Source organism: Phoca vitulina, unplaced genomic scaffold (genome assembly GCF_004348235.1).
Source record: "Phoca vitulina isolate PV1807 unplaced genomic scaffold, GSC_HSeal_1.0 scaffold68, whole genome shotgun sequence".
NCBI lineage: Eukaryota > Metazoa > Chordata > Mammalia > Carnivora > Phocidae > Phoca > Phoca vitulina.
In genome coordinates, this window is record NW_022589771.1 from 5,776,240 (window position 1) to 5,800,218 (window position 23,979).

Genomic DNA, 23,979 nt, shown 5'->3' on the forward strand with positions numbered 1-23,979 from the left:
TTGGAAGTGCTTTATGAATTTTAAAATAATGTTATTTCTGGTAATGGGTGTCCATTGTGAACTCCTTAGAAAATACAGGACCATGTAAAGAATTTATTGACCTGTTGACCTTTCCCTAAAAATCACACGTAATTCTATTACTCAGTAATAACCATTGTCAGTTTAGAATTTATCTGCTTTTTTTCCCTATAATTAGATCCCTCTAGTTACCTAGATATGTAATAGGTATATAATAAAATGTTTTTAAAGATCATAATGAAAATGCAGTTAATGGGACATAAGCATTAAAATCTCACCAGCTTTTTTTTTTTTTTTTTAACGACTGCAACAAGATATGTCCTTTATATGGGTGCACTTGACCAGTTCTCCCTGGTGGTGCAACGTTCAGTTTATGGTATTTTTCCGCCTTTCAAATTATCTTTCACAAATAGATTCCTAGATTGCTGGGTCAAAGGATTTTGCATGTTTCTAGTTAGCATTTCCTCGAGACACATGGGCGTTCAGACCTCTAAGGCGAGGACCCTGTGAGCAGCTTACCCAGGATGACCCCATGACCTAGGGGAGCAGCGTCCTGCTCAGGAGTTCTGGCCCCACTCAGCCAGATGCACACTCCCTGCTAACACCTGTTCTCCTCTCTTTCCTTCCCAATGGGATTCACCTCCAGGACCCCGAGATGCAGTGCTTGTTGCTGTCAGGCGGAAAGCACCCCGTCCATCAGAACCACGTCCTTGTCCTCCCAGCTGATGGCGGGGGCAGCACGGCCCCCATCAGCTTCACCGGGGCCTTGAGGATACCCGTGAGTACGCGCGCCTGGGGGGAGTCTCAGGAAGGGGCATTTGTGCCTCCTGTTGGTGAGCAAGCTTAACAAAACAAACCCGTGGTCATATACTCTGCCGCACAAACCAGAGGCTGCCAGCAGGCCGTCTCGGGACTGGGTGGGGCTGCCATGTCTGTTTGCCTCACACTAAGCTTTCAGTTTTTCAAAACTAGTTGCCTCCATGTAGAAGTTCACCCATTTCGTTGACAAATAGGGCTTCCCATCTCCACTTGGGAAACCAGAACGTCTGGTTCCAGCAAGCCCCTTGCCCCGTGGCCCAGCCCCTCCCTGGGCCTGAAGACCCTGAGTGTGAGCCCCTGGGGGCGGGGGGGCACTGTCCCCAAGTCCCACTCTGGGGTGTTGGTGAGCCCACTCGGTTTGCTTTACCCTTTAACGTGCTTTCAGGAGAACAAAGCTGGTGTGTTGGAGCTGCACGTGCTAACGGAAGGAGTAGTGGGGGGGAGTGTGCAGAGCCGAGGGAAAAGACAAGCCCCTGGGCGCACAACGCTGCTGGTCCGCAGACTCTGTTCGTTTAAAAATCAGAGTGCTGGGCCCCGTGCGGAGGCGGTGGGCCCTGGCTCCAGGCTGACGGGCACACGGAGCGCCTGCTGGCGGGCGCGCTGGTGTGTGGTCAGGGCGTGAAGGAGGTCCAGGGAGAGGTTTTTCCACATATGGCAGGGAGCTGTGCCGTGGTGAGATTTCTTGTTGCTTTAGGTTTTTCTTGTATGAAATTCATGGGCTCCCTCAGCAGAGAATCTGGGGGGCTCACAAAGGACACGTGGAAAATGTGTTCTTCTCACATGGCCAGCCATGGTGGGCAATGAAGGCAGAGCCCAGGGCAGAAGCAGGTGGAGAGGGGAGATCGCAAACACTGCCCACGTGGGGGAGGAAGTCCAGGCCCATGGACCGCGCCTAGAAACGTTTGGACTCCTGCCCTTGGGTGTGATATCAGCAGAGCTGCTGCGACCTCACACACAGACACGGTCAGCCTCACCAGCGCAGCCCCCGGTGAGAAAGGGCTGAGGGGGCACAGGCCCAGAGGCCCTTTAGCGACTGGGCGAGGCAGGAAACATAAACAGTACACCCGGGACCTGAGAATCACGTCACTGAAGTGAAAGAACTTCAGAGAACTTGTGCTGGAGAACAGAAAGTCCTGGCAGCACCCAGAGAAGCTGGGCGTCCGGCCAGTGGCGAGCGTGGAAGGCCAGGCCGGGGCTCCCAGAGCCACTGAGAATGTGGGCTGGCTGCGTTTAAATAAAAAGTCACCCTTAATAACAACTAGTAACTTTCCCGGTGGTGCCTTACGGTGCGTCTGCTCGGCTGAGGGTAGGACGCGCACAGTTACAGGGCGAAGGTGGCGCCGTGGCCCGGCCCGGCCACAGACGCGCTGGGGGTCCCAGGCAAGTGTGCCAGCCACTCGCAGCCTCTGTTTCCTCATCTGCAACGGGGCTCGGGGCCCGGTGCAATACTTACTGTTCCGAGGATTGAATGAGGTCGCTCAGGACAGTGGTGAGCGCCGCGCCGGGCGCGTGGTCCTCGTGCCATCAGCCCCGCGCACATCCTCAGACCGAGCTAGCCACCGTGACGCTAACTCGGGTAATTCCAGAATCGCATAAATTCAGATTTGTGTTCTCTGCCTAGTTTGGTGGGTGTCCCGGTGCGCACACAGCGTGACACCCTAGTGTGACTCCGTGTCTCACCCAGACCTCCCGAAGATGTCTGGGATGCGTGTCTTGTGATGCCACGTCTTTCTAAGAGCAGAGCTCAGGTAGAACACAGACAGGACTCTGACAGCAGGCCCCGGGGTCCTCGTCGAGACCCACAGTTCTCTTCCTGGTGTCTTCCCAGTGCCCCCACTTTGTCGGGTGCAGGTCCGGGCACGCGTGTGCGCTGTGACTGGTCGGAAGGCCTGTCCTGTGTGTGTCGGCCGCTGCGTGGTTTGCAGTGGTTTCCGGCAAAAGGAGAGAGAGCACCGCGTGCACAGTGACAAGGTGGCCCGTCCAGGCACGCTCTTTGAGAACTCCTTTAACAGCTAGGTTTCCAGAGCGATGTGGTGTGGGAATCAAATCAGCGCATACTTTTATGGACTCTGATCTGACGTCAAGACCTTGGGTCTCCATCTGCAAAGATAGGCAGGTGCTGCAAGAGTGGCCGTGGCCGGGTCCTCTGACCACCCCCGCCGCCCCCATCCTCGGGCGGCACCCTGCCCCACAGATGCCGCCCCCCCTCCCCGCGGCTTCTGCAGGTGCCCCACCAGACAGACATGCCGGCTGTTTTTATGGGAATGAAGTAACTCATAGTTGTGTTGCTCGTTTCAGTAAACCTGCTGTGTACGCACTTGGGATAAAGCCTGGCTCTCTCTTTTCCAGGGTGTGATCGAGTTCTCCCTGTGTTTGCTGTTTGCAAAGCTGGTCAGCTATACCTTCCTCTTCTGGCTGCCTCTGTACATCACAAACGTGGGTGAGTGCCTTGCTGGAAGCACCGATGTTACGTTCGTGCAGGGGCTGTGATCTGGACTCCCTTTTACGTGCTGATTTCTAGAGCCTCATGATGCATGATGAGTTGAGACGTACTTTTGGATCAAACAGTGGGATTAGTAGAAAAATAGAAGCAAAAGGAGAATTCGGATATGGAAGCTGTATTGCCATAATAACGCTGATGGGGCTTAAGGCGACCCGTGTTCCCAGCTGTGGCTGCCAGCTCCACGGGGCTCTTCCTATCTGGGGCGGCCTGCATTTCAATCTAGGCTACATCGAACTTCAGGTCACACCCTCCCGTGAGGAGGGGAGGCCCCGGGGATCTGAGATAATAAATGCTGAGTCATCTGACCTGGAAATTGCTCCTTGGAGGTGAGCTCTAGTTTTAGGGACAGCCAACAGCCTGTTTCCTAAGTCCGGCCGTGGCTGAAGCCGTGGATAGGACAGAATGCACCGGCCCACTGGCACCGTGCACCCCTGTGCTGTGTGTGACCACAGAGGGAAGGTCAAGAGGGTCACCGGCTGTTCTTAAAAGATGCTGGAGTGCAGGGGCTGCAACCATGGCTGAAGGGGGTTGGGGGACAGTCAGGGAGGGCCCTGGAGCCTCTGGGCCCAGGAGCCAGGGATTGCAAGGAGAAAGGAAAGAAACCAGGGCCCTGCAGAGATGTGGGCTCTGGGGAATGTGACAACGAGGGGAGATTTGGAACGTGGGGGTTCACAGAGCACAGACCACTGTCGGGGAGGAAGACCTTCCTCTGCCCTGTGGTGCTTCTAGCTGGACTTAGAATCAAAATGCCAGGGGCGCCTGGGTGGCTCAGATGGTTAAGCGTCTGCCTTCGGCTCAGGTCATGATCCTGGGGTCCTGGGATCGAGCCCCACATCGGGCTCCTGGCTCAGCAGGAAGCCCGCTTCTCCCTCTCCCTCTGCCTCTTCCCCTGCTCATGCTCTCTCTCTTTCTGTATCTCTGTGTCTCAAATGAATAAATAAAATCTTTAAAAAAAAAGAATCAAAATGCCATGTGACAGATGCCCAGGGAAAATCACAGTTAAGAGCATGCGTACGGGGAATCCACACAGACGGGGACAGTTCAAAGACAGCGAGGCAACATGAAGCTTACATGAACTCAGGAGCGGGCTTGGGTTTGGGGGTACAGGGGGGCGAAAGCGCACTAGCAGGCAGGTGAGAGGAGGTGTTTGGAAAACACAGGGCTGCCCCCTTACGCAGATCAGTTCCTTAGATAAAGGGGAGTCTTTGGTAACAGCCCCCTCGCTGGTACAGGCCCGTCTTCCCAGTGTAAACCTAGGCCGTTGTGGGGGAGGCAGAGAGCTTTTCCTGAATCTGTTGGGTTTTAATTGCTTTAACTTGAAATAAACTTTTTTAGATATTTATTTATTTATTTATTTAGAGAGTGCATGAGCAGGGGGAGGGAGAGAGAATCTCAAGCAGACTCCACCCTAAGCTCAGAGCCTGACGTGGGGCTTGATCTCATGACCCTGAGATCATGACCTGAGCCGAAATCAAGAGTCAGATGCTTAACCGACTGAGCCATCCAGGTGCCCCCTTAACTCAAAATAATCTTTATGCCAATGTGGCCCGTCCTGGGGCAGCCTGCCCTGGGCCCCAACACCGCATATTCCCGGTGGTCACTAAGGACAAGCAGAGGTGGCCGTGAGCCCGAGGCAAGAGGGCTGGGTTTCACAGACAGCAGTGAGGCAGTAAGGGGACCGTCCACATTGGGGGGACAGTAAGGAGCTGCTCCCTGTCACGTGACTCCATTAGGGCAGGCAGGCCACATGCAGCATAGACAGGTGTCCTACCTTCTTTCTTCCTTTGTTCCCTGTGATTGCAGAAGGGGTGACATTTTCAGGACTCTAGTCACGAATTGCTGGCTTTCCCAGTCCCAGTGATTAAAAAAGCCAAGTCCCTTGTATGTGGCACTGAGGTCACCAGGAAAGGCTGGACTTGACCCACGGTCCCAAATGCTTCCCCAGCCCGCTTCTCCTGCACGGGCCAACCTGAGTCCCCTGGGGAGCCCAGCGTGGCTTCCTCCTCTGCTGTATGAGGAGCTCCAGTCCCTCCAGACCTAAGCCTCAGGGTCAGCCGGCCAGTGTCCGCCGCCCTCCTGTCATGCCAGGGCCTGTCTGTGCCAGGCAGTTATTACCACCTTCTCCGCTACGCCCAACTTACGGCCACCCCTGGGGGACACTGAACCAGACGGGATGGTAATTAGGCTGAGCCGGGCAAATCCTCATTTCTTGGTAAAGAGCGGCTTTGGTCTTTTCTGTGCGTTTACCTGCATAGGGGGCTGCAGAGTCAACTCCTAGCTGCTATTGGTGTAAGTCACCCTTAGGACACAAACGAGTGCCACGTGTAGTCTTCCTTTGCTGTGACTTGCTCACAAGGACGCTTGTCGTTTTGTTAGATCACCTGGACGCCAGACAAGCCGGGGAGCTCTCCACCCTGTTTGATGTGGGCGGGATCTTCGGTGAGTCCTTCCCTCCCTGTTGTACTTGGACGGAAACTTTGCCCGCAGTAGGTGAACGCCTGGGCCTGTGTTCTCTCTGAGCTGACTTCCTATTGAGAGGAACACAGGATCCCCAAAACGTCACATCACCCGAGTGGACGTATGGCCGTCCCTCTGGGGGACGGTCCCCTGTCCCGCATCTGACTCCGAGCCCGAACTGGCGATCCCTCGGAAGCAGGGAGCAGGGGCCCGCCTCGTAGCAGGCGGCAGACTGGTGGTTTAGGTGCCCTGACAGCGAAGGGGCTTCAGGGCCAGCCTGGAACTAAACCCAAGACTTGCCCTCTGTCTCACGGGGAGATGCCCCCGGCTCGCCCACATCTGCCCACGGTCCCGCGAGGCCTGTTCACTGAGACGGTGAACATGGACAGGGGCATGGGGAAGGAGCGGATCCTCTGGTATACTCTGCTGCCTCTCGGTGGGCTCTTGCCCTGGGGACCCAGGCGCCCTGGGCCTCACCCCGCTGTGTTGCAGGTGGGATCCTGGCCGGTGTGATCTCAGACCGGCTGGAGAAAAGGGCCTCCACCTGCGGCCTGATGCTGCTGCTGGCGGCCCCGGCGGTGAGTCCGGCCCCCCGCTGCACCCCTGCCCTGTCCGGGCCCCAGCCTCCAGAAGCAGGCTCCCTCCCCGCCTGTAAACACTGTCACGTCCCGCCCAGACTCAGCCCCGTTCGTGGCTCATGGTTTCTGGATGCCGGCTGTAACCTCCGGACCCCTCAGTGTGCCCCTCAGCCTGCCGGGCCCACTCCCCTAGACGCCTCCCGTGCCCCCTGCACATTGCCGGCCCACCTCTTTGTTCATCCCTGGCTCCCTGTGGGGTGCTCCCTCCCCGGCCCCTCTCCCCTCCCCCACAGGCTCCTGCTCAGCCTCTAGGGTCCCCCACCTCCCCAGGCAGCGCTGACCCTGCCCACCATCGTGCTGGATTCTGCTTTTCATGCATTTGATGGCACATGACCTCGGGCAGGTGACCTTCCCTCTCCGGGCCTGTTTCCTCATCTGAAAACTGAGGGTGCTGGTTACACCCCTCCCAGAGGGACCGTGAGGGTTTCTAAATCAGTTCATGGTAATTTGGGGAATAATGCCATGACTCATCAACTTGCATTGTACGCATCTGCCCATCTGCTAGTCCGCCGGGCCGTGTCCCCAGAACAAGGCCTAGCTGCCAGTCACCTGGGGGCCTGGGACACTGGCCAACACAGACCCTCCAAAAACCTTTACTGAGCAAGCGTCAGTGTGGCCCCTGCCGCAGGACCCCCTTCAGCCGCTGCAGCTGTTCGGGGGGACAGGCTGAGGAGCAGACGGTCACACGGAGCCCAGGGAGAGCTGCCCCAAGCCGCGTCCGGCAGCCCTGGGAGCTCAGAGTGGGGGGCACCGTGAGACCCTGCGCACGGGGGCTGAGGCTGGGGACTCCCGGGCGCCTGTCTTCATCTCCCGCTGGCTGCCTGAGAATCCCCTGCCTGGCATTTCAGAAAGACAGGCTCCTGGGCGGTGTGCGGCCGCCTGTGCTAACCCACGGTTCCCCTGTGTTTACACCCTCGGCAGCTCTACATATTCTCCACCATCAGCAAAATGGGCCTCGAAGCCACGATCGGTGAGTCCGTGAGGCTTTTCTTCTTGCACACACGGGTTCTGTCCACACAGGTTGCTGAGACAAAGTAGAGAATCGGCACGGATTTGGCTGGTACGGCTGGAGCATTGGTGTGGCTACAGTAGGCCCGTGTCCCTCTCTGGGCGGGACGCCTGCTCCCCGAGGGAGGCCTGCCCGTCCGCAGGTCTGAGCGCAGGCGTGGGAGGGCGCAGGCCGCCGGCTCCGGGGCCGCGGGGAGGCCCCCAGAGAAGCCCGAGGCCTGCAGCTCCCAGCTGGCTTCCATCACCTGCCATCCTGAGAGCAGTTGCATGACACTGGGGGACTATTTTTAACTTCCTGCAGGCAGCGCTATCCGATGATGGCTCTGACAGTTGGTACTCTTTCTGTCGTAACAAGCTGGCCGTGGGGATCGGGAAGGAAGGAGGCTGTGTGTGATCCCATCAGACGTTATCCAGAAGGCAGGTTGCTGACATGAGGGACCGTGGGGTTTCCCGTGACCTGGTGGTCCAGAAGCTTCTGCACAGAGTGTGAACCAGAGGCTAGCTTGAGAAAGTGAGCCTGGAGGACCGTGTAGAAAGCGTGTGTTCAGAAATAAGCGTGTTATGCTGCCCTCGGGTGCTCGGCTACGCTGGGTCTCCGGGTGCCCCTCAGGGAGCCAGCAGCTGTGGGCGCTGAGAGAGAGAGAGCCCCTTCTGCTGCACAGAAGGCCGTGCAGGTGCTAGCACCCGGCCAGCACCGATGACAGGGGCGCCGGCACGCCCAGGGCACGGTCACACTCGGGGCACCAGGGTTCTGCTCGCTCCTGGGGCGTCCCCAGCTGCCCCCATTGAGGGTCGAGGAAACGGGAGTACCGGGCCCTCTGGACACAGCCGGAGCCTTCGGGGGTGTGAGAGGACTTACAGACACATCCGGGCAGGTTTAAAGGAAGATGCTCACCACACTTGGCCCGGCAGTCACCGCACCCCAGACGTGCGGGCCGCCTTCCCAGCACCCGCCTGCGTGCGTTCCGCTCAGGCCAGGCCCGTGCCTGACAGCAGGCTGCTCACCCCGGGGCGGCCGAGGCCGTGGAGGCTCTCCCGGAGGGCGCTGTGTTGCTACTAAATCCCTCCTTCTCGTTTCTGGTTCCCACAGCCATGCTGCTCCTCAGCGGGGCCCTGGTCAGCGGGCCGTACGCCCTGATCACGACCGCCGTCTCCGCCGACCTGGTGAGTGGCCACGCGTCTGAGCTCGGAGCAGAGGCAGGGGACGGTCCTCTCGGCCCTTCTTGACAGAGATGGTCGCTTTTAGTAAAACCGTGTCTTTGTAGAAGCAGCTTTTTCCCTATGAGTGATACCTATGCTTTTAAGAGTCTTCTGAAGCGAATGCGGGGAGATACTGTCCCTGTTCCATACACAAGGGCGCCGAGTCGAGGTGAAGGGGCTCGTGTGAGGCCCGGGGTCAGAATCCAGCTCACTGGCTCACTCCTCCATGCTGCCCTTGCTTAACCCCGGGGGCTGGTGGCCGTGCACCCCGGAGCCCGGCCTCGGGGCCCAGATCGGAGACCCAGTGGGGTCGACTCCTCCCTTCATCCAGCCCCCTCTGTGCCTGGCCCTCTGCGGGTCTGCCTTGGGATCCACAGGAATAGCTGCCCCACGCTTCCCAGAGGAAGAGGGTGCTGACAAGGTGACCTTGGACTCCTGGTCAGGAGAGCCCGACCTCCATGCTCCTCGGACCCCGTGGAGGCAGGGCCACCCTCATCCACCTGACATGAGAGACATTTCACACGGTCGTCAGATAACCCCACGTGTAGGGAACGCCGCACCAGATACAAAGTCCTCTTTAAAAGGTCGTTGCCCTACACGAATGGGAGAAAAGAGACAGATGCCCCGTGCAGACTTTCCGTGGATGCTCTGTCCTCAGAGAGCCTCACTCTCCTGAGGTGTGGGCTGCACACAGCGAATTCCTCCCAAGGGGGGGAACGGGGTGGCTACGGGAGGACCGGACAGACACGCCCACCAGGGGGCCGCGGCCAGCGCCGACAGTGACGGGGCGTGTGACAGCCTGCACCCTGGGCACGTACCCGAAGATGGCACTGCACCTCTGTGGCCTCCCTCCCCAGACCCACCACCCGGTCTCCTCACGAGGAAGGCATCGCACACGGCCCAGCGGAGGGGCGATCCGCTCGAGGCTGTCGGCGGCGTCGGCCAGAGAGCAAGCGTGAGAACCGTCAGAGGCGTGCGGGCTGACCGTCACGTGGGGCCCTGGACAGAGGAGATCAAAGGGGACAGAAGCTAGCACCCAGCGTGTTAGGTGATGCTGACCGTCAGTGCTGGGCCCCTCACAGTGGCAGCTGTGACACAAAGTGGGTGCAGGGCACACAGCCCTGTGTACGATCGTGCAGAATTTCCGGGCACCTAAGACTGTTTGAAAATTAGAAGCTCATTCAAATTCATAAGCAGTTGCCCAGAGCTGGTTCGTCGTCTCGTGGGCCGGATGGCCGGCCTCCCCTCCCCGACGGGCCCCCGAGGCCCCCGGAACTTTGCGGCCCCTCCAGGGACTCTGCTTCTCTTCTGCACCTCCCTCAAGTCCTCCCAGAATCAGACCCCGAACTCACCAGCCCCTCGCTCATTCTCCTGCTTGGACACCGTGGCAAGCCCGGGCGGCTGCGAACCCCGCGCCTGCCCCCTACCCTCCTCTCCGGGCCGGGCATCTCCCTGACACTGCTCCTTGCCCAGCGACGTCTGTGCTGTCCTCAGCACCTCAGGCCCTTCCACGTCCGAGACAACCAGAGGCCCTGCCCTGCCAGGTCAGCAAAGAGAAGCAGATGGAGGGGCACTGGGGAGTCCGGTAACAGGCCCACCTTTGTGCTCCTGTCTGCACGGGGCACAGAAAATTCTGGAAGGGTCCACACCGGACCACTAACAGTGGTCTGCCCCATGGGATCAGAGGACAGAAGAGGGACTCCAGACTCCAGAAAACGTGGATATCACTTCGTGTGTGTGCTTTATTTTGTATACTTACGTGGACCCACACACAAGCATCTGTTGTTGCCATCTTGGGTTTATTTGTGTAGCTTTAGGCTTCCGGGCACTGTTCTCCCAATTATTTTTTTTTTTCTTTTATTGTCCTCCGTTTGTTTCTTTCTCCCAACCTTCTATGTCGTGCTTTCTGAAAACCAGAGCTCCTGTGTGTTTGTCATTTAGGACTTGGTGACCCCCACATTGGCTTCTTGGGTCCTGCCCCATTCCCCATCCTCCGTGGCATTTGCTGAGAACTGGGTGGGTTTTTAGGTACTACAGAGCCATGTGGCACGTGTCACAGAAAGGCCCTCACGGGATCGTGGAAGTGGGCATCAATGCTGGCACAGCTCAGGGACAGGGACGAGTGTCATCCATGTCTTTATCTTCCACATGGGCTGGTGGGGTGTGCTGAGTAAATATTTGCTTAAGGAAAAATTCTGAGAGTTCTTTAAACCAGAATATGTTTGGACAGTTATTTCTGATGATTTCTTACTGTTGAAAACCGTTAAACTTTGTATATCTTTCCAAAATGAGTTTGGATTGGAGTAGAGTTTAAATTTTCTGATGGAAAACACCCCATGTTTTGAATTGCTTTGCAAAGTTGTTTGGGCAAATTGCTGAAGGAGGGGCAGGCTTGTTTCTCACTGAGGCTGCCCAGATGTGCATCACGTTTGCTGTCCCCTCTCTTCTAGGGCACGCACAAAAGTCTCAAGGGAAACTCCCATGCCCTCGCCACTGTGACCGCCATCATCGACGGGACTGGGTCTGTAGGTGCGTGGATATTTTTAACTCTAAGAGGTTAATTGTGGTCATAGGGGAAACCAGATTGTCACATCCTAATTAACAATTGCCAAGGATTCCAGGTGCTTTGGTAATATTAGGATTGGCTGGCCTTTTTTTCTTTACTTTTTTTTAATTTTTATTTTTTTTAACTGCATGAAACACTCTTTACACTATTGTTGCAATGCTTATTATTGGGGCACCTGGCTTGCTCCATCAATAGAGCATGCCACTCTTGATCTCAAGGGTTGTGAGTTCAAGCCCCACGTTGGGCGTAAAGCTTTAAAAATAAATAAATAAAAATAAATAAAATTCAAAAAAAAAGATTATTTTTCAAGAATCAAAGATTCTTTTTAGTTAGATGGTATCATCACGCTAGTAAAAGTATCTTTTTTGTCTACAAATGAGTGCAACACTGTAATTTAAAAATATAAAGGTTGATATGGGATTTGGGCACCAGAACCTTAAAAATGGCAGAGTTCAGAAGAAAGAGCCCCTGCAGCACGACAGTTCTCTACAGACACGGAAGGAAAATGCCAACAAGCAAAGACAGAAACTCCCCTTTCTTAGTAATTTTACAAAAGGAACTTAATTAAAAATTTAATCCTAATACATAATCACATATAAAATCTAACTTGACAAAATGGAAAACATCTCTCATGTCGTAAATATGGTACTTACATGCACTCAATAATTTAATTACAATTTTTACTGATGAAAAAGTACGGTATTCATAATCACTTAAAGTTCAAATAGTATTTCGGCAGAGTTGCTAATGTATGTTAATCATCTATTACAAAACCAGCTAAGGGCAATTTGATTAGTGCAGCTGCCACAGAGTTCAGATAATTGTTATTGACAAGTTTAGATCGTTTAATGAAAAAAAAAGCTCTAACAGTTGTTACTGTGAAAAACGGATGTTTTCTAAGACCAAACCATGGCACGCACGCAGACTCAAGGAGCGTGCAGCAAAGGGTGAGGACTGGGTCCCCACGTTCAGTCTAGGGGCAAGACCCTGCGTAGCAGGACACCAGCTCACCCGAACACATCCATAGCGTTTCCAGTATGTTACAGAATTTTCATCGATCAGATTTTTAAAATTTCAAGTAGAAAACGTAATTCCAAGATAGGATGTTCAGATCAATTTCAGTATTCAAAAAGCTCGGTCCCCATTCAGAAACAGATAAACAGTGTGCTTATTAAATGAGTTAAGACACATAAACCTGGGCGCCTGGGTGGCTCAGTCAGTTAAGCATCTGCCTTTGGCTCAGGTCAAGATCCCAGGGTCTTGGGATCGACTCTTGCATCGGGCTCCCTGCTCAGCGGGGAGCGTACTTCTCCCTCTCCCTCTGCCTGCCGCTCTGCCTACTTGTGTTCTCTCTCTCTCTCTGTCAAATAAATCAATAAAATCTTTAAAAAAAAAAAAAAAAAAGACACATAAACTTTACAAACAGACAAATAATAAGGGACGGCTTGGCCTTTTACAGAATTGATCAGATCAAAAGCATGTGCAGATCTGGGGTACATGGGCGTGCAGGCGTCTGTCCCCTGGTCGGGTGGCTCCACAGGAAGGACGGGCACGGGACTGGTTGCAAGTACTTTCCCTCCGTGGGAAAAAACGCACGCTCAGGTTTTCACCGAAGCCGGCTGTTGGCAAACTGCGACTGCGGTCACTGGTCCCCTGTTTATCACTCCCATTCAAGACGGGAATTAACCATTCCCTTAACCCAATACAAATGGCAGGAACACTATTAGGTCCCCAGGCACACAAGATGCAGGTGTTACCAGCCTCGTTATGGTTCTTTTTTTATTTTTAAAGAGGCTTATTTTATTTTTTTAAAGATTTATTTATTTATTTGAGAGAGAGAGAGCATGAGTGGCGGGGGTGGGCAGAGGGCGAAGCAGACTCCCCGCTGAGCCCAGAGCCCAACACGGGGCTCGATCCCACGACCCGTGAGATCTGACCAGAGCCGAAACCAAGAGTCAGACACTTAACCAACTGAGCCCCCCAGGCGCCCCTCATCACGGTTCTCGAAGAGCATTCAGTAGCATATTCTGGAGGAAAGAAAGGTGGCAAAATAAGCAAGTTCTTCACTCAGAGATGGTCAGGTGGGAACCAATATAGTGACAAGCGTGTTCTTCCCGACAAGTCAGCAGGCTGACGGCAACGTTCTTGACCTTTCTCGAGCCTTCCTGCCAGGAGCACATGTGCTGTGACCACCCCCTACCAGGGGCCCTGCCCTGCACAGGGCACCTGCCGTCCTACGCCTGCCCCTCTCCAGACATGGGAAGCTGAAGCTCGGGAGGTTGGCTGGTGTGGCGCCCACGGCTACCCAGGAGGACCTTGGGTGGCATCCCAGTGTCACCTGCTGCCCCAGGCTCCCGCAGGAAGGGGACCGTGAGAGAGAGGGCAAGCTAGATGGGGAGGGACACCTGGGCATCTAGGACAATCTCACAGCAGTAAAACCAAGCTCTTTCCAGACAAAGGCGACTCAGAAGAGCACAGTTCCACCTGAGCCTGGCTCCTGGGGCTGTCCTTCCGCACCACTGTGGGAAGCTGAGGTTTTTCTCTTGGCGGTCCCCAAGGCCCTTTGTGCTAGCTGGATAGAGACAGCCACCGTCCACTCCTGGACCCACTGCTGTCTTACTAATGGAGAATCTGAAGTCCTTCCCGCCGCTCTCCCAAGCCACGTGGCCTCCCTGTTGATGCTCGCAAACACCAGTGTGTCCCCGTGCAGGGCCTTTGCATGGACTGTGTGCTGCGCCCGAGGAGCTCCCTTTGGGGACCTCATGCCTGTGCCCTCGTGCCCTTGGAGTCTTGGCTCAGCTATCACAGCTGGAAAAAACTCAAGGCTCTACGTAGTTGCTCTGTGTATGACATACAGACACAATGAGCCTCTACGCAGTTGCTCTGTGTACGGCACAGAGCACACAGGTCCTCTGTGGGAACTCTCAGCCTCTCTGGAAGGCGGACCCCCGTCACCCGCACTCAGGGCGTCTCTTCCCTGGAGTCTCTTGTCCGCAGCACATTCTGCCTGTCAGCTCCGTGGACCTGGATGGAGTCTGTGTGCTCCGATCTCTGATGAATTCTCAGCACAGAGACAGCACCTGGACATAGTCGTTACTGAGTAAACGAGTGTGAAATGAATGGCCTGGGTGCTCTGAGACACCCAGGATCACAGGTGGGGCCAGGCCACTTCTGCCCAGGCCGTTGAGTTCACAGGGGAGGGGCCGGGCCAGCGAGGCCCTGGGCCCGCCGCAGCCCGCACGACTCATCGGGACAGAGCCGCCCACCTCTGGGTCACAGGAGCCCTGTCCGTGCTCCGACTGCCATTCCCGGGGGCTCCGGCAGCTGGCTTCATGTGGCAGGTCCTGCGTGTTCCAAGATGCACTAAGCAAAGTCGCCGTTGCAAGGGGGCCAGGCTTGAGCGTCTATTTTTCTCCAAAGTCATACCTGCCCCATTTTTGGTTACAGGAGGGGAGGTGACTGAATTTGCTGGGCAGTGTTAGCGGCCACCCCTCTGACGTTTCGAGGCACCCCTCGGGGCCTGGGGATGCGTCCAGAGAGAGGGTAGTGGCGAGTGTGCGGGGGGCAGCACGGCTCTGTCTGCGTGCAGGGTCCACGGCTCTGCTCAGTCACGTAGCTCAGCCGGGGAGACACACACATCGGTCAGAAGTCGGGACGCTTCTGGGCTGAGCTCAGTTCTAATGAGCCTCGTGACTTTGAACCACCTTCTGTCCCCAGAGGACAGATGGCGAGTCAGCCCAGCTGCCACCGTGAAGCTGTTTCTTCAAGCAGACTTGCACCCTGCCGGTGGCCCCCATAGCTGTTTTCTAGCAGAGGATGGCAGTTTACAAGGAGGGAAATTGTGAGTCAGGTGAAAAAACATGTCTTTCCTGATAGTTTCTCCAAACAAGAGGGAGCGGAAGGGCCTGGCTGAGGATGGAGAGCGCGTCTGTGAGCCGCCAGTGGAAACCAAGGCTCAGCTCGGAGCGCCTCCCCCACAAAGGGCGGCAGAGGGTAGCCGTCTCCCACCTGGCCCCTGGCCTGCAGCCCTGCCAGCCCCCAGCCCGCAGGCCGGGCAACAGCCGCCGTGCAGCAAGCGGCGCCTGTCGTTTCTCGCCGTAAGTGCTGCCCCCGCCGCACAGGAGAAGGAACAGCTCGAGTGGAAATGCACGCCGTTCAGAGCGTTCACCTTGACGCCTTTGCTCGATATCGCCAGTCCTGGTTTCGACGGAGGCCGAGCTCAGCTCATGGTAAATAAGCCCGTGTCTTCTGCCAGCTCACTGGGGCCATGTGGTTCCAATGACGCAGTTTACCCGTTTGGTGTGTTCCCAGCGCTCTTGAGTGGCCTTCCCGTGGGACACGAGGCTCATTGTGTCTGTGTGTCGTACACAGAGCAACTACGTAGAGCCCTGAGTTTTTTCCAGCTAATTTTTATCTTATCAAAGTAAAACATGATGTCACTTTCGAGGCCAGATAGCCTTACAAGCTAATTACGATGGAAAATGTTGGTCCTTGTGCGCCGCCCCCCCCAGCTCCCTCCTCCTAGAAGCAGCCATTTCAGCTGGTCCCCCTGGTCTGACTTGCATACGAGTCTACCTGCTCCTCCATTCCTCAGGCTGACACTGTCTGCTGTCCTCCTAGGAAGGAGGCTGGGGCTTGGCTCTTGTGCCCCCGAGCCCCCTTCCCCATCCTCCTCAGCACCCCTCATCATGTTAGCATCGCTCATGCTCGCTCCCTTGCTTCCGACCATCAGCAGTGAGGGGCCGCCTGGCCCCGCTGCTCCCGCGCCTCGCCCCAGAGCCTCTTCCCCCGCCTCCTGCGACCCCTTCCATCACGTGCCCACCCATCTTCTAGCCGCCAATTCCGCTCCTCTTTGATGGAGGAGACTTCCAGTGGCTTCCTGAGTAGTAGCTTGAGGGTTGGGAGTCTGCACGGTCTGGATTCTGCTCTAGCTTGTAGATATGAATCCCAATCCCGGGCTAAAAGTCGTTTTCTTCAGGATTCCAGTGTCTTATAGCTTCCCTGGTCTCCGTTGTGAAGTCCAGCCCTCATTTCTGCCTCTGCCTGCTTCCCCCAAAGACTTCTGGGCACCTTTCTTCATCCCGTGTGCCCGGGGCCCCCACCCAGGGGCCCACCTCACCTGGAGACACATGCCCTTCCTCTCCGCGAAATCCTGCTCTGTGTTTTCTTTGACACGTTTCCCCTACTGCTGTCTGTTTTTAATTCCTGGAAAACTGATTAGTCAGAGGTTAACCTTTCTGGGTTAATCCTTCAATTTTTTTCTTTCTTTTTTCCTTCTTTCCTGTCTTTTTCTTTTTTCTCTGCTTTCTCGGAGATGTTCTTGACTTTACTTTCCAGCCTTCACTTTGGTTGTGTAATTCATTAACGTTTTTCTGCCCCTTGCATGCATCTCATTTTCTGTGGGGTTTTTTTTGTTTTTTGGGTTTTTTTTTTTTTTTTTTTTTTTGCAGTTCTATACCTTTATTTGACAATCAGCAATTAGTTCTCATCCGCATTGACTGTAGATTTTTGGAAGTGGTGACAAGTACATAGGTAAACGACATAGAGAGCTTGCTTGAGAATTTTCATCCTCGTTACATTTTCTGGACAACCGCACACAGATACCGTATGGAACATTCCCTTCTTCCTTTGGCCCAGACAGCATTGTTGAGCCAGTGTCAATGCACACATGCAGAGTCCAGCTCCTTCACGGCGAATTTCCGGATCTTTTTGCATGCCCAAGGGGCATGCTTCTTGAAACCCACTCCATGGACGTGCTTGTGAACGTTGATGGTGTGTTCTCTGACCACTACGCTGTTGATGGCAGACGGCCCTTCCCACCACCCTTCTCTGCGGGAGCCTTGTGCGGCGCCATGGTGGAAAGGAAGGGCGTGAGGTACTGTGGGGGAGGGGAAGCCTAGTGCATCCTGTTCTTATTTCTTGGGTGCAGCATGTGTTAGATTGAATCGTGAAATTGCTGACCCTGGTTTTCAGGTATCTGTGAGAATATCGTCTGGTTCAACTTAAGTTTCTATCAGTTCTTTGAGGGTATTACAGCTTTCTGGGCATTTTATCCTCCCCAGTTTGTTGATTTCCTCTGAGTTCCCCTCCTCCCTGCTTGTTTGGGACTTTCCTCAGACTGATGAATCTGGCCGGCCCTTCATATATTCGTATTTAAGAATGAGCCACTGAGCACTTACTGGAAGCCCTTTCTGCATGAGATGGCGTATCAACCGCTGGTCTTCACAGTCATGGGATCAGATTGGAATCTGGAGGAGGAGAGCGCCAGTGCCCGCTGGGGTGTGGGCCTTGAGACAGCATTCCGTCGTGGGGGTGGGGAGGCGCCTCCTTGGTGGAAGTGGTGGGTTTACCCGCATTCCCTGACTCAGTCGCTGCCCCATCCCCACGCGAACCCCAAGCCCAGCGCCTCTGGTTCACAGTCTCCAAAGGCTGAGGGGCTGCTCTCTTGTGAGGGTGGGGGGTGGTCCCTGGAGTGATGCTGAGAAGGAGAAACCTGGGATCAGGAGTGTGGAGGGACGTATCCAATAATTCTTCATAAAAGATTCTCACCCACGACCTACCTTTCCTCACCTTCCACCCTCCCCTGCCTCGTGTGCGTGGACGGGCCTGGCTCTGAACAAGGAGTCCTCAGGCCCTCACCCGTCACTCTCCGAGCAAGGAGACTGGAGCCCATGTCCTAGTCGTGCCCTTGAAAGTCCATCCTCTAAGAATGGTGCCTTCTCTCATCTGCCCTTCTCTTTGTGGGCTTACAATTTGTTAAATTCACGTGTGGCGCATTTTGTGGTGTTGGGAGGTGTAGAAATAAGCACACGTGAGCAATCTACCGTGTTTACCTGGAAGCTCCCCTGAGACTTAACACACATGCAATCACTTCTCAGGTATACAGGTAGTAAAGGCTACCTGTAAACACTTGGAACAACATTAGTACGTACGAAGTGCAAGAGACCCCCATACTCTACCTCTCGGGGTGAAGTGTCAGGAAAACTTGATGTAGATTCTTCGTACTTTTGACTGTGTCGAAACGATGACCCACCCTATCACAGATCATAATCTATTCCTGTCTCTTTTAGGACAATAAATGCCCAAACTGCTGCAACATTCTTGGATATCTTTGGGCATTTTGAGGAATATTTGCTTTCTTTCATTTTCATAGTCTCTCAAAAATCGTTTTGACATAATTTTAGACTTACAGAAAAGTTGCAGAAATAGTACAGAGAATTCACATATCCTACATCTGCTTCATCTGCTCCATGTGCACACACACATTTGTACCACACATGTATGCACACGCACACGTAAGAATATACATATATGTATTTTTCCCCGAACCGCTTAGGGGCAAATTACAGACACGCTGCTCCTTTCCCAGGAGCTATGTATTCCGTGGGCATTCCCCAAAGACAGAGAAGCCCAGGGTATAACCACAGCACCTAGTTATCAGCACGAGGACGTTAGCACTGTTACAGTATTTAGTGCCTACAAACCTTACTCGTATTTTACCAATTATACGTCTCATAACATAAACATATCTAAGATTGTGCTTTAGATTCAGATTTCTTTAATAAAGTTTTTCACTGGGATTGTTGGGTCCAAAGAATGAACGTTTTAAGGTCAATATGTGTTTTTAGATTTGCTTCCAGAGAGAGGTTGTGCCGGCCGCACCCTCACGGTACTGGGTACTCGTGAGCTTTCCATCCCCACCAGCCTGAGCGGCGAGAATGAGTTTTTGTTGTTTTAACACGTTTTTTGTTAACCATGAAGGTGGTGTTGAGCACCGTGCTGTGTACTCCTGGGGCCTGGGTATTCCGGAGCCACCTTCCGGAGCCTTCCTCACACGGCTCACCTGTGTCCCTTTGCCCCCTCCCAGGAGCAGCCCTGGGCCCTTTGCTGGCTGGGCTCCTGTCCCCGTCTGGATGGAACAACGTGTTCTACATGCTGATGTTCGCAGACGCCTGCGCCTTACTGGTAAGTCTCTCTGACTGTTGACCGAACGCTGGGGACACTTCTTCCAGGGGAACTGTGGGTCTCAGGGAGGCTTGGCCTGTGACAGACCCCGACTTCCCTGAGCGCTCATGATCCGAGGCCTTCCTCTTCCTGGTCTGAGCAAACGTCGGAGCAGAAGCAAGCCCATCCTGCTCTGCAGCTTTGGGCAGGATGGCAGGGAGGCAGAGAGCAGGGGTACCCTGGCGTGGGACCCCAGCCCTGTCATCCGTCGGCGGGTGTGCACCTGGAGCAGATGACTCAGCCTCTGTCCTGCAGCTTCCACGGTGGTTAAATGGGCATAATAATAGCACCCAAGACAGGACTATCGAGGGGACTGGAGGAGATGGCAAGCCGAAACCCACTCCTACACGGCGATCCCCGTTGCCCCCATGCTCCTCCTGCATCCGGCAGCGTCCTGGGGAAGCAGCCCGACTCCCAGCACCCAAAGGGATGGGAAAGAAGGAGCAGAGGCTATGGGGGCAGGCGCCCAGCGCTTCTGTTGGCGACCCTGCTCTCTGGTGGCTGCCCTGAGATTTGGGTGTGCTGCAGGACAGACGGGACCCAGCACAAGTCAGAGGCGTGCAGCGCGGCCCTGGGAGTGGCTGGTGGGCACGGAGTCCCTGACCTGAAGCCACGTGCCTCCCCTCGCTTCCCCAGAAGACGCCTGACGTTGATCCCAGTAAGAGCGAGCTGAGGATTTGGAAATCTCAGCTCTGTCAATCACATGAAAGTTCTGTATTTTCACTCCAGGGCTGTTTCAGATAGAATTCAACGTCAGCTTTCAACTTAGGAGCCTGTTAGGTTTGAAGAGGCTGTTCCTAAGAGTATTTGATTTGTCAATGCCTGAGGGTTTTGGTTAAGTCCCAGCTCATTTCAGCTAAGTGGCAGTGAGACTCCCACCAGGAGGGCTGTTTGAAGACTGAACACTCTCCTTCGCCAATGTCGGGGATGCACCTTACGCTTCCTTCTAGCTGCACAGCAACCCCGAGGAGAGGCAGGGTATCCACAGGACCCACGGCGTCGAGGCAGCATAAAGTACTGAGGCCCCGGCTGGAGCCTCAGGGCGAGTCGTCCACTCGGGAATGGGGGGGCCAGTGGTTCTGCCCCCGGGGAGAGGAGATGAGGGGTCGGGCTGGGCTCCAGTGGGGGGCTTACCGGCAACACTGGCATGTGGGTCCAAGAAGACGAGGACCAGATGGACGTACAATAAGCCCACGAGACACTACAGGAGATGTCCGGGAAGGAACGGAGTCCATGAGCACCGAACGCGAGTTTGTGGAGCAGACAGAGGAAGCCCAGGGGCAGCTCAGACAGGGAGGTGGGGGCCAGCGCTAGAGGCAGACCAAGTACAGGACGGAGCGCACACGGGTGGTCTGCTCCGAGCCCTGGGGAGGGATCTCAGACCCGGATGGAGCACAGGGGAAGACAAAATAGCTGACGGAGAAGCCAGTGTGAGCACACGCGTCCGAACGGGACTGGGAACGGCCTGCGCCGGCCGGTCAGCCACAGAGTTTGCAAACTGACGTGTCACGGTTCAGGAAGGACAGAGATGAGAACGTGAACATACCCGCAGGCAGATAATAACTGAAAGGAAGCTGGACTGGCCGGGTGAGATGCGAGGTCGGGAGAGGAGCCGCCCCGCAGTGGGCGGTGTAAACACCTGCCATACCTCTTCTGGGACTCCCCAGTCTGATGCTGGGAACCTCGGCGTCCCCGGGCAGGTCACCCAGAGAGGTCAGATCCGGGCGCCCTGCAGGACTGTCTGTGGAGTGTGACCAAAGCCTGGTGGCCATGCTGTCACATGCATAGGCTTACCCCCGCGGACACGCGTCACGGGGGCTCCAGGCGGCTGGTCTCGCCTGCAGACAGCACTTAGTCACCTTTGACCTTCAGATTCGTTGCTACCGTCTGTGCTGTATTTCAGGCCACATAAATCTCTTGTCATTTTCCTCCCTCTCCCCCTCCTGTGATCCGCCCCGTGGAACCAGAGGCTCCTCCTGCTTGCGCTTCACACGTTGCACGTGGCGGGGGGATGTGTATGGATCGGGTAGCAGCTCCAGCTGAGCAGGCGGATGCTAGTGGGCTGGAAGCTCAGATTCCCAGGGTCAGCTTGCGCAACAGAAATGTCACTGTCGCTGCCGTCGCTGCCAGCCCCGGACTGAGCACCTGACGTGCCCCCTGCTTTCCCACTCTAACCGCATGCGCACTGCTTGAGGGTCAAGCAAAGCAGCTGGCCTCCGCTTTCTCTGTGGGAGACACACCTGTTCTCTTCAGCCTGAACTCATGTCATATGAGGGACTTCAAGCTCCTGCTTGAAACTCGAGCGTCGAAGACAATAAGTGTCCCTGCCTCCTAGAGCTCTGACCTGAGCTGGGTCCTGTGGAGCTGTGTGGGTTTTTAACCCGTGCTGGGCCTCTCTCAGCCCACTGGTCCGTCCTGAGCCCAGGGGCACCTGCTGCCCTTGTAAGGGGGCCACCAGAACCAGAGCTGTTTCCCTGCGCACGGGGCCCTCCTGTGGGGCTGGTGTCAGCGTGCGGGCAGACCAGGTCCACAGCCACAGACAAGCAAAACCAGCTCACTGGTGCGGTGTTCCGCCATTAGTCCGGCTCTGTAAACCGACTCGGCCCTGTGAGCAGGTAAAGGAGCTCGAGGGAACGGTGGTAGGTGAGGCAGAGCTGTCCCTGGTTTAGTCCCACGGCCTCTGCAGAGGCTGCGGGCGAGGGTCCCAGCGGAGCCAGGTTCTCTCCCAGAAGCTTCCCGATAAAGTGCGGCTGTTCCAAAGATGGCCTGGTCAGCCTCCCGGTGCCGGGGCCCAGGAGATGCGCATCTGCTTTCACAGCGCCTGGCAGCTCTCCAGTCCCCCCCATCCAGTGTCTCCCTGGTCGTGGGTCACCTTGTCCTTATTCTCTGTTTCTGATCTGGATATTTTATGACTGGACTCATTTCATTTTAAACGTTACTTGACCCAGAAATTTTAGGCTGAAATTTGTCCCAACAGCCTTACCTCCAGGAGCGTGGCCTCAGTGGGACTCACAGGCCCACAGCCCCGCCATGGGGCCCGGGCCTCAGGCTCCCGCTGCCCTGTGGGCCTCTGAGTCCTTCGTGTCCTGAAGGAGCCTCGGAGCTCCCCGGGGCAGCCCAGCGGGTGGCGTGGGGGCCGCCTCTCCTGACAGGCTCGCCGCCGGCAGTAACCGCCTCTCCTCTTCGTTCTGGGCACAGTTCCTGATCCGCCTCATTCACAAGGAGCTGAGCTGCCCGGGGTCTGCGACCACGGACCAAGTTCTGTAAGTGCCCCCCGCCCCCCCGGGTCAGAGGGCAGCTCTAATGAACCCACCCACTGTCCCTGCCATTGCAGGGCTCGTTCACACTCACTTTTCCTGATAAATGCCTCAGTGGGGCTGCAATGGCCATAATCTCTCCTCAAAATCTGAGAAAAATGTCAGGGAAATTGCCTTCTTTGCTGTCTTTGAGCTGCAGCTTTGTGACAAATAGCCCCAGAGCCAGCCTGGCGTCCTGCCTTCCATCCTCTCTCCCCCAGGCCTGCGGGGTGGGCGGGGGGCTGCCCCCTCCACGTGGCTCCGGAGACCCTCCGCAGACGGGTGAGAAGCTGGCTGGGCGGGGTTCGCACGTCGGCCCGCACGCAGCGTCTGGCCTGTGACCGTTGCCGGCCGTGTCGCCAGCAGCTCTTTTATCCTCTTCCAGGTTCAAGGAACACTGACCCCCTCGAGTCCCCTGGAGGGAGGCTGGGCCCGTCCCTCACAAACTGTCAAGGAAACGGTCAAATAAAGGATCCTGTGTTGGAAAGAATGATTTACCCTTGCCTTTTGCACACACACCCGGAAAAGACACAGAAGCCACCGTGAGAAGTCCGGGTCCTATTTTAGGCGAGCCGTGGCGCTCACGACAGCAGCGAGGAGGTGCGGGAAGTCTCCACGACGGAGCCTGGGACACACGGCGGGACGGGCGGGCGGCGCTCAGGGGAGCCGGGGTCTCTCAGGTGTCTCAGTCTAGAATGGGAGAGCAGGTGAGCGCCGATGCTGCGGTGGGCGCCAGAATGCAGCCGGCGCAGAGCCCAGCCTCTGGGAGGAAACGGACGCCTGGATCAGAACCAAGACGGAACTCAGAGCCGTCCCATCACCCAGAAGACTTTCCCAGCACCTCGTCCTGCTCTGCACGGGCCTGAGCACCCGCCGGTGGGAAGTGAGCAGCCGAGAAGCCGTCCAGGCCTGCCTGGCAGAGGCCCTGGGAGCCCCTGGACACATCTGGGGTCCGAGCTCCGAGGTGGCCGCCGCTGCTGTCCTGCGGGTCTCGGGAAGGACGTGGCGGGGGCGGGCGGGCCCGGTGCCCTGATGTGCTTCACCCCTCCACACGCCAGAACACCCGCAACTGTCTCTAGCGAGGTAGCACCAGCGTGGGTTTATTTATTGAAGATGTGGTATGTGTTCTAGACGTTTCAGAAACATAAATGGCATTTTGTTATTTATTAAGACAAACTGCCCTCTGGCCATTTGTTTTCCCACTTGTCGCCAGCAAAATACTCATCTGTTCTTTGAAATAAAGTGGTTTTTTAAAAAAATGCTCAAGCAGAATGTTGATTACGTCTCCTTGCGTTTCCATTATGTTAACAAAAGAGAACTTCGAACACTACATGTTCTTGGTTTTCCGGGGTCGGACACAGCCTGCAGTTCTGCTGCTGGAAGCTGAGGCCGTTTTCAGCAAAGCAGGGGTCATCCTGCTCAGGGGCGGGTTGAGCCCAGGCCCCGGCAAACAGAGTCGGGGTATTTTGT

The 23,979-nt window shown here is 55.7% G+C and overlaps 1 protein-coding gene across 4 annotated transcripts in view; it reads left to right on the plus strand.

The window, feature by feature from the left end:
* SLC37A1 (solute carrier family 37 member 1) overlaps positions 1-23,763 on the plus strand; it is a 62,917-nt gene extending 39,154 nt beyond the window's left edge. For all 4 annotated transcript variants that reach the window (XM_032392594.1, XM_032392591.1, XM_032392593.1 and 1 more), the window contains 10 exons: positions 665-796; positions 3,187-3,277; positions 5,717-5,779; positions 6,290-6,375; positions 7,357-7,405; positions 8,534-8,607; positions 11,094-11,172; positions 19,077-19,174; positions 22,412-22,476; positions 22,895-23,763. In XM_032392594.1, the coding sequence (XP_032248485.1) occupies positions 665-796; positions 3,187-3,277; positions 5,717-5,779; positions 6,290-6,375; positions 7,357-7,405; positions 8,534-8,607; positions 11,094-11,172; positions 19,077-19,174; positions 22,412-22,476; positions 22,895-22,910 (753 nt within the window). In that variant the 3' untranslated portion in view covers positions 22,911-23,763. The remainder of the gene's footprint in view (positions 1-664; positions 797-3,186; positions 3,278-5,716; positions 5,780-6,289; positions 6,376-7,356; positions 7,406-8,533; positions 8,608-11,093; positions 11,173-19,076; positions 19,175-22,411; positions 22,477-22,894) is intronic.
* The last annotated feature ends 216 nt before the right edge of the window (positions 23,764-23,979 follow it).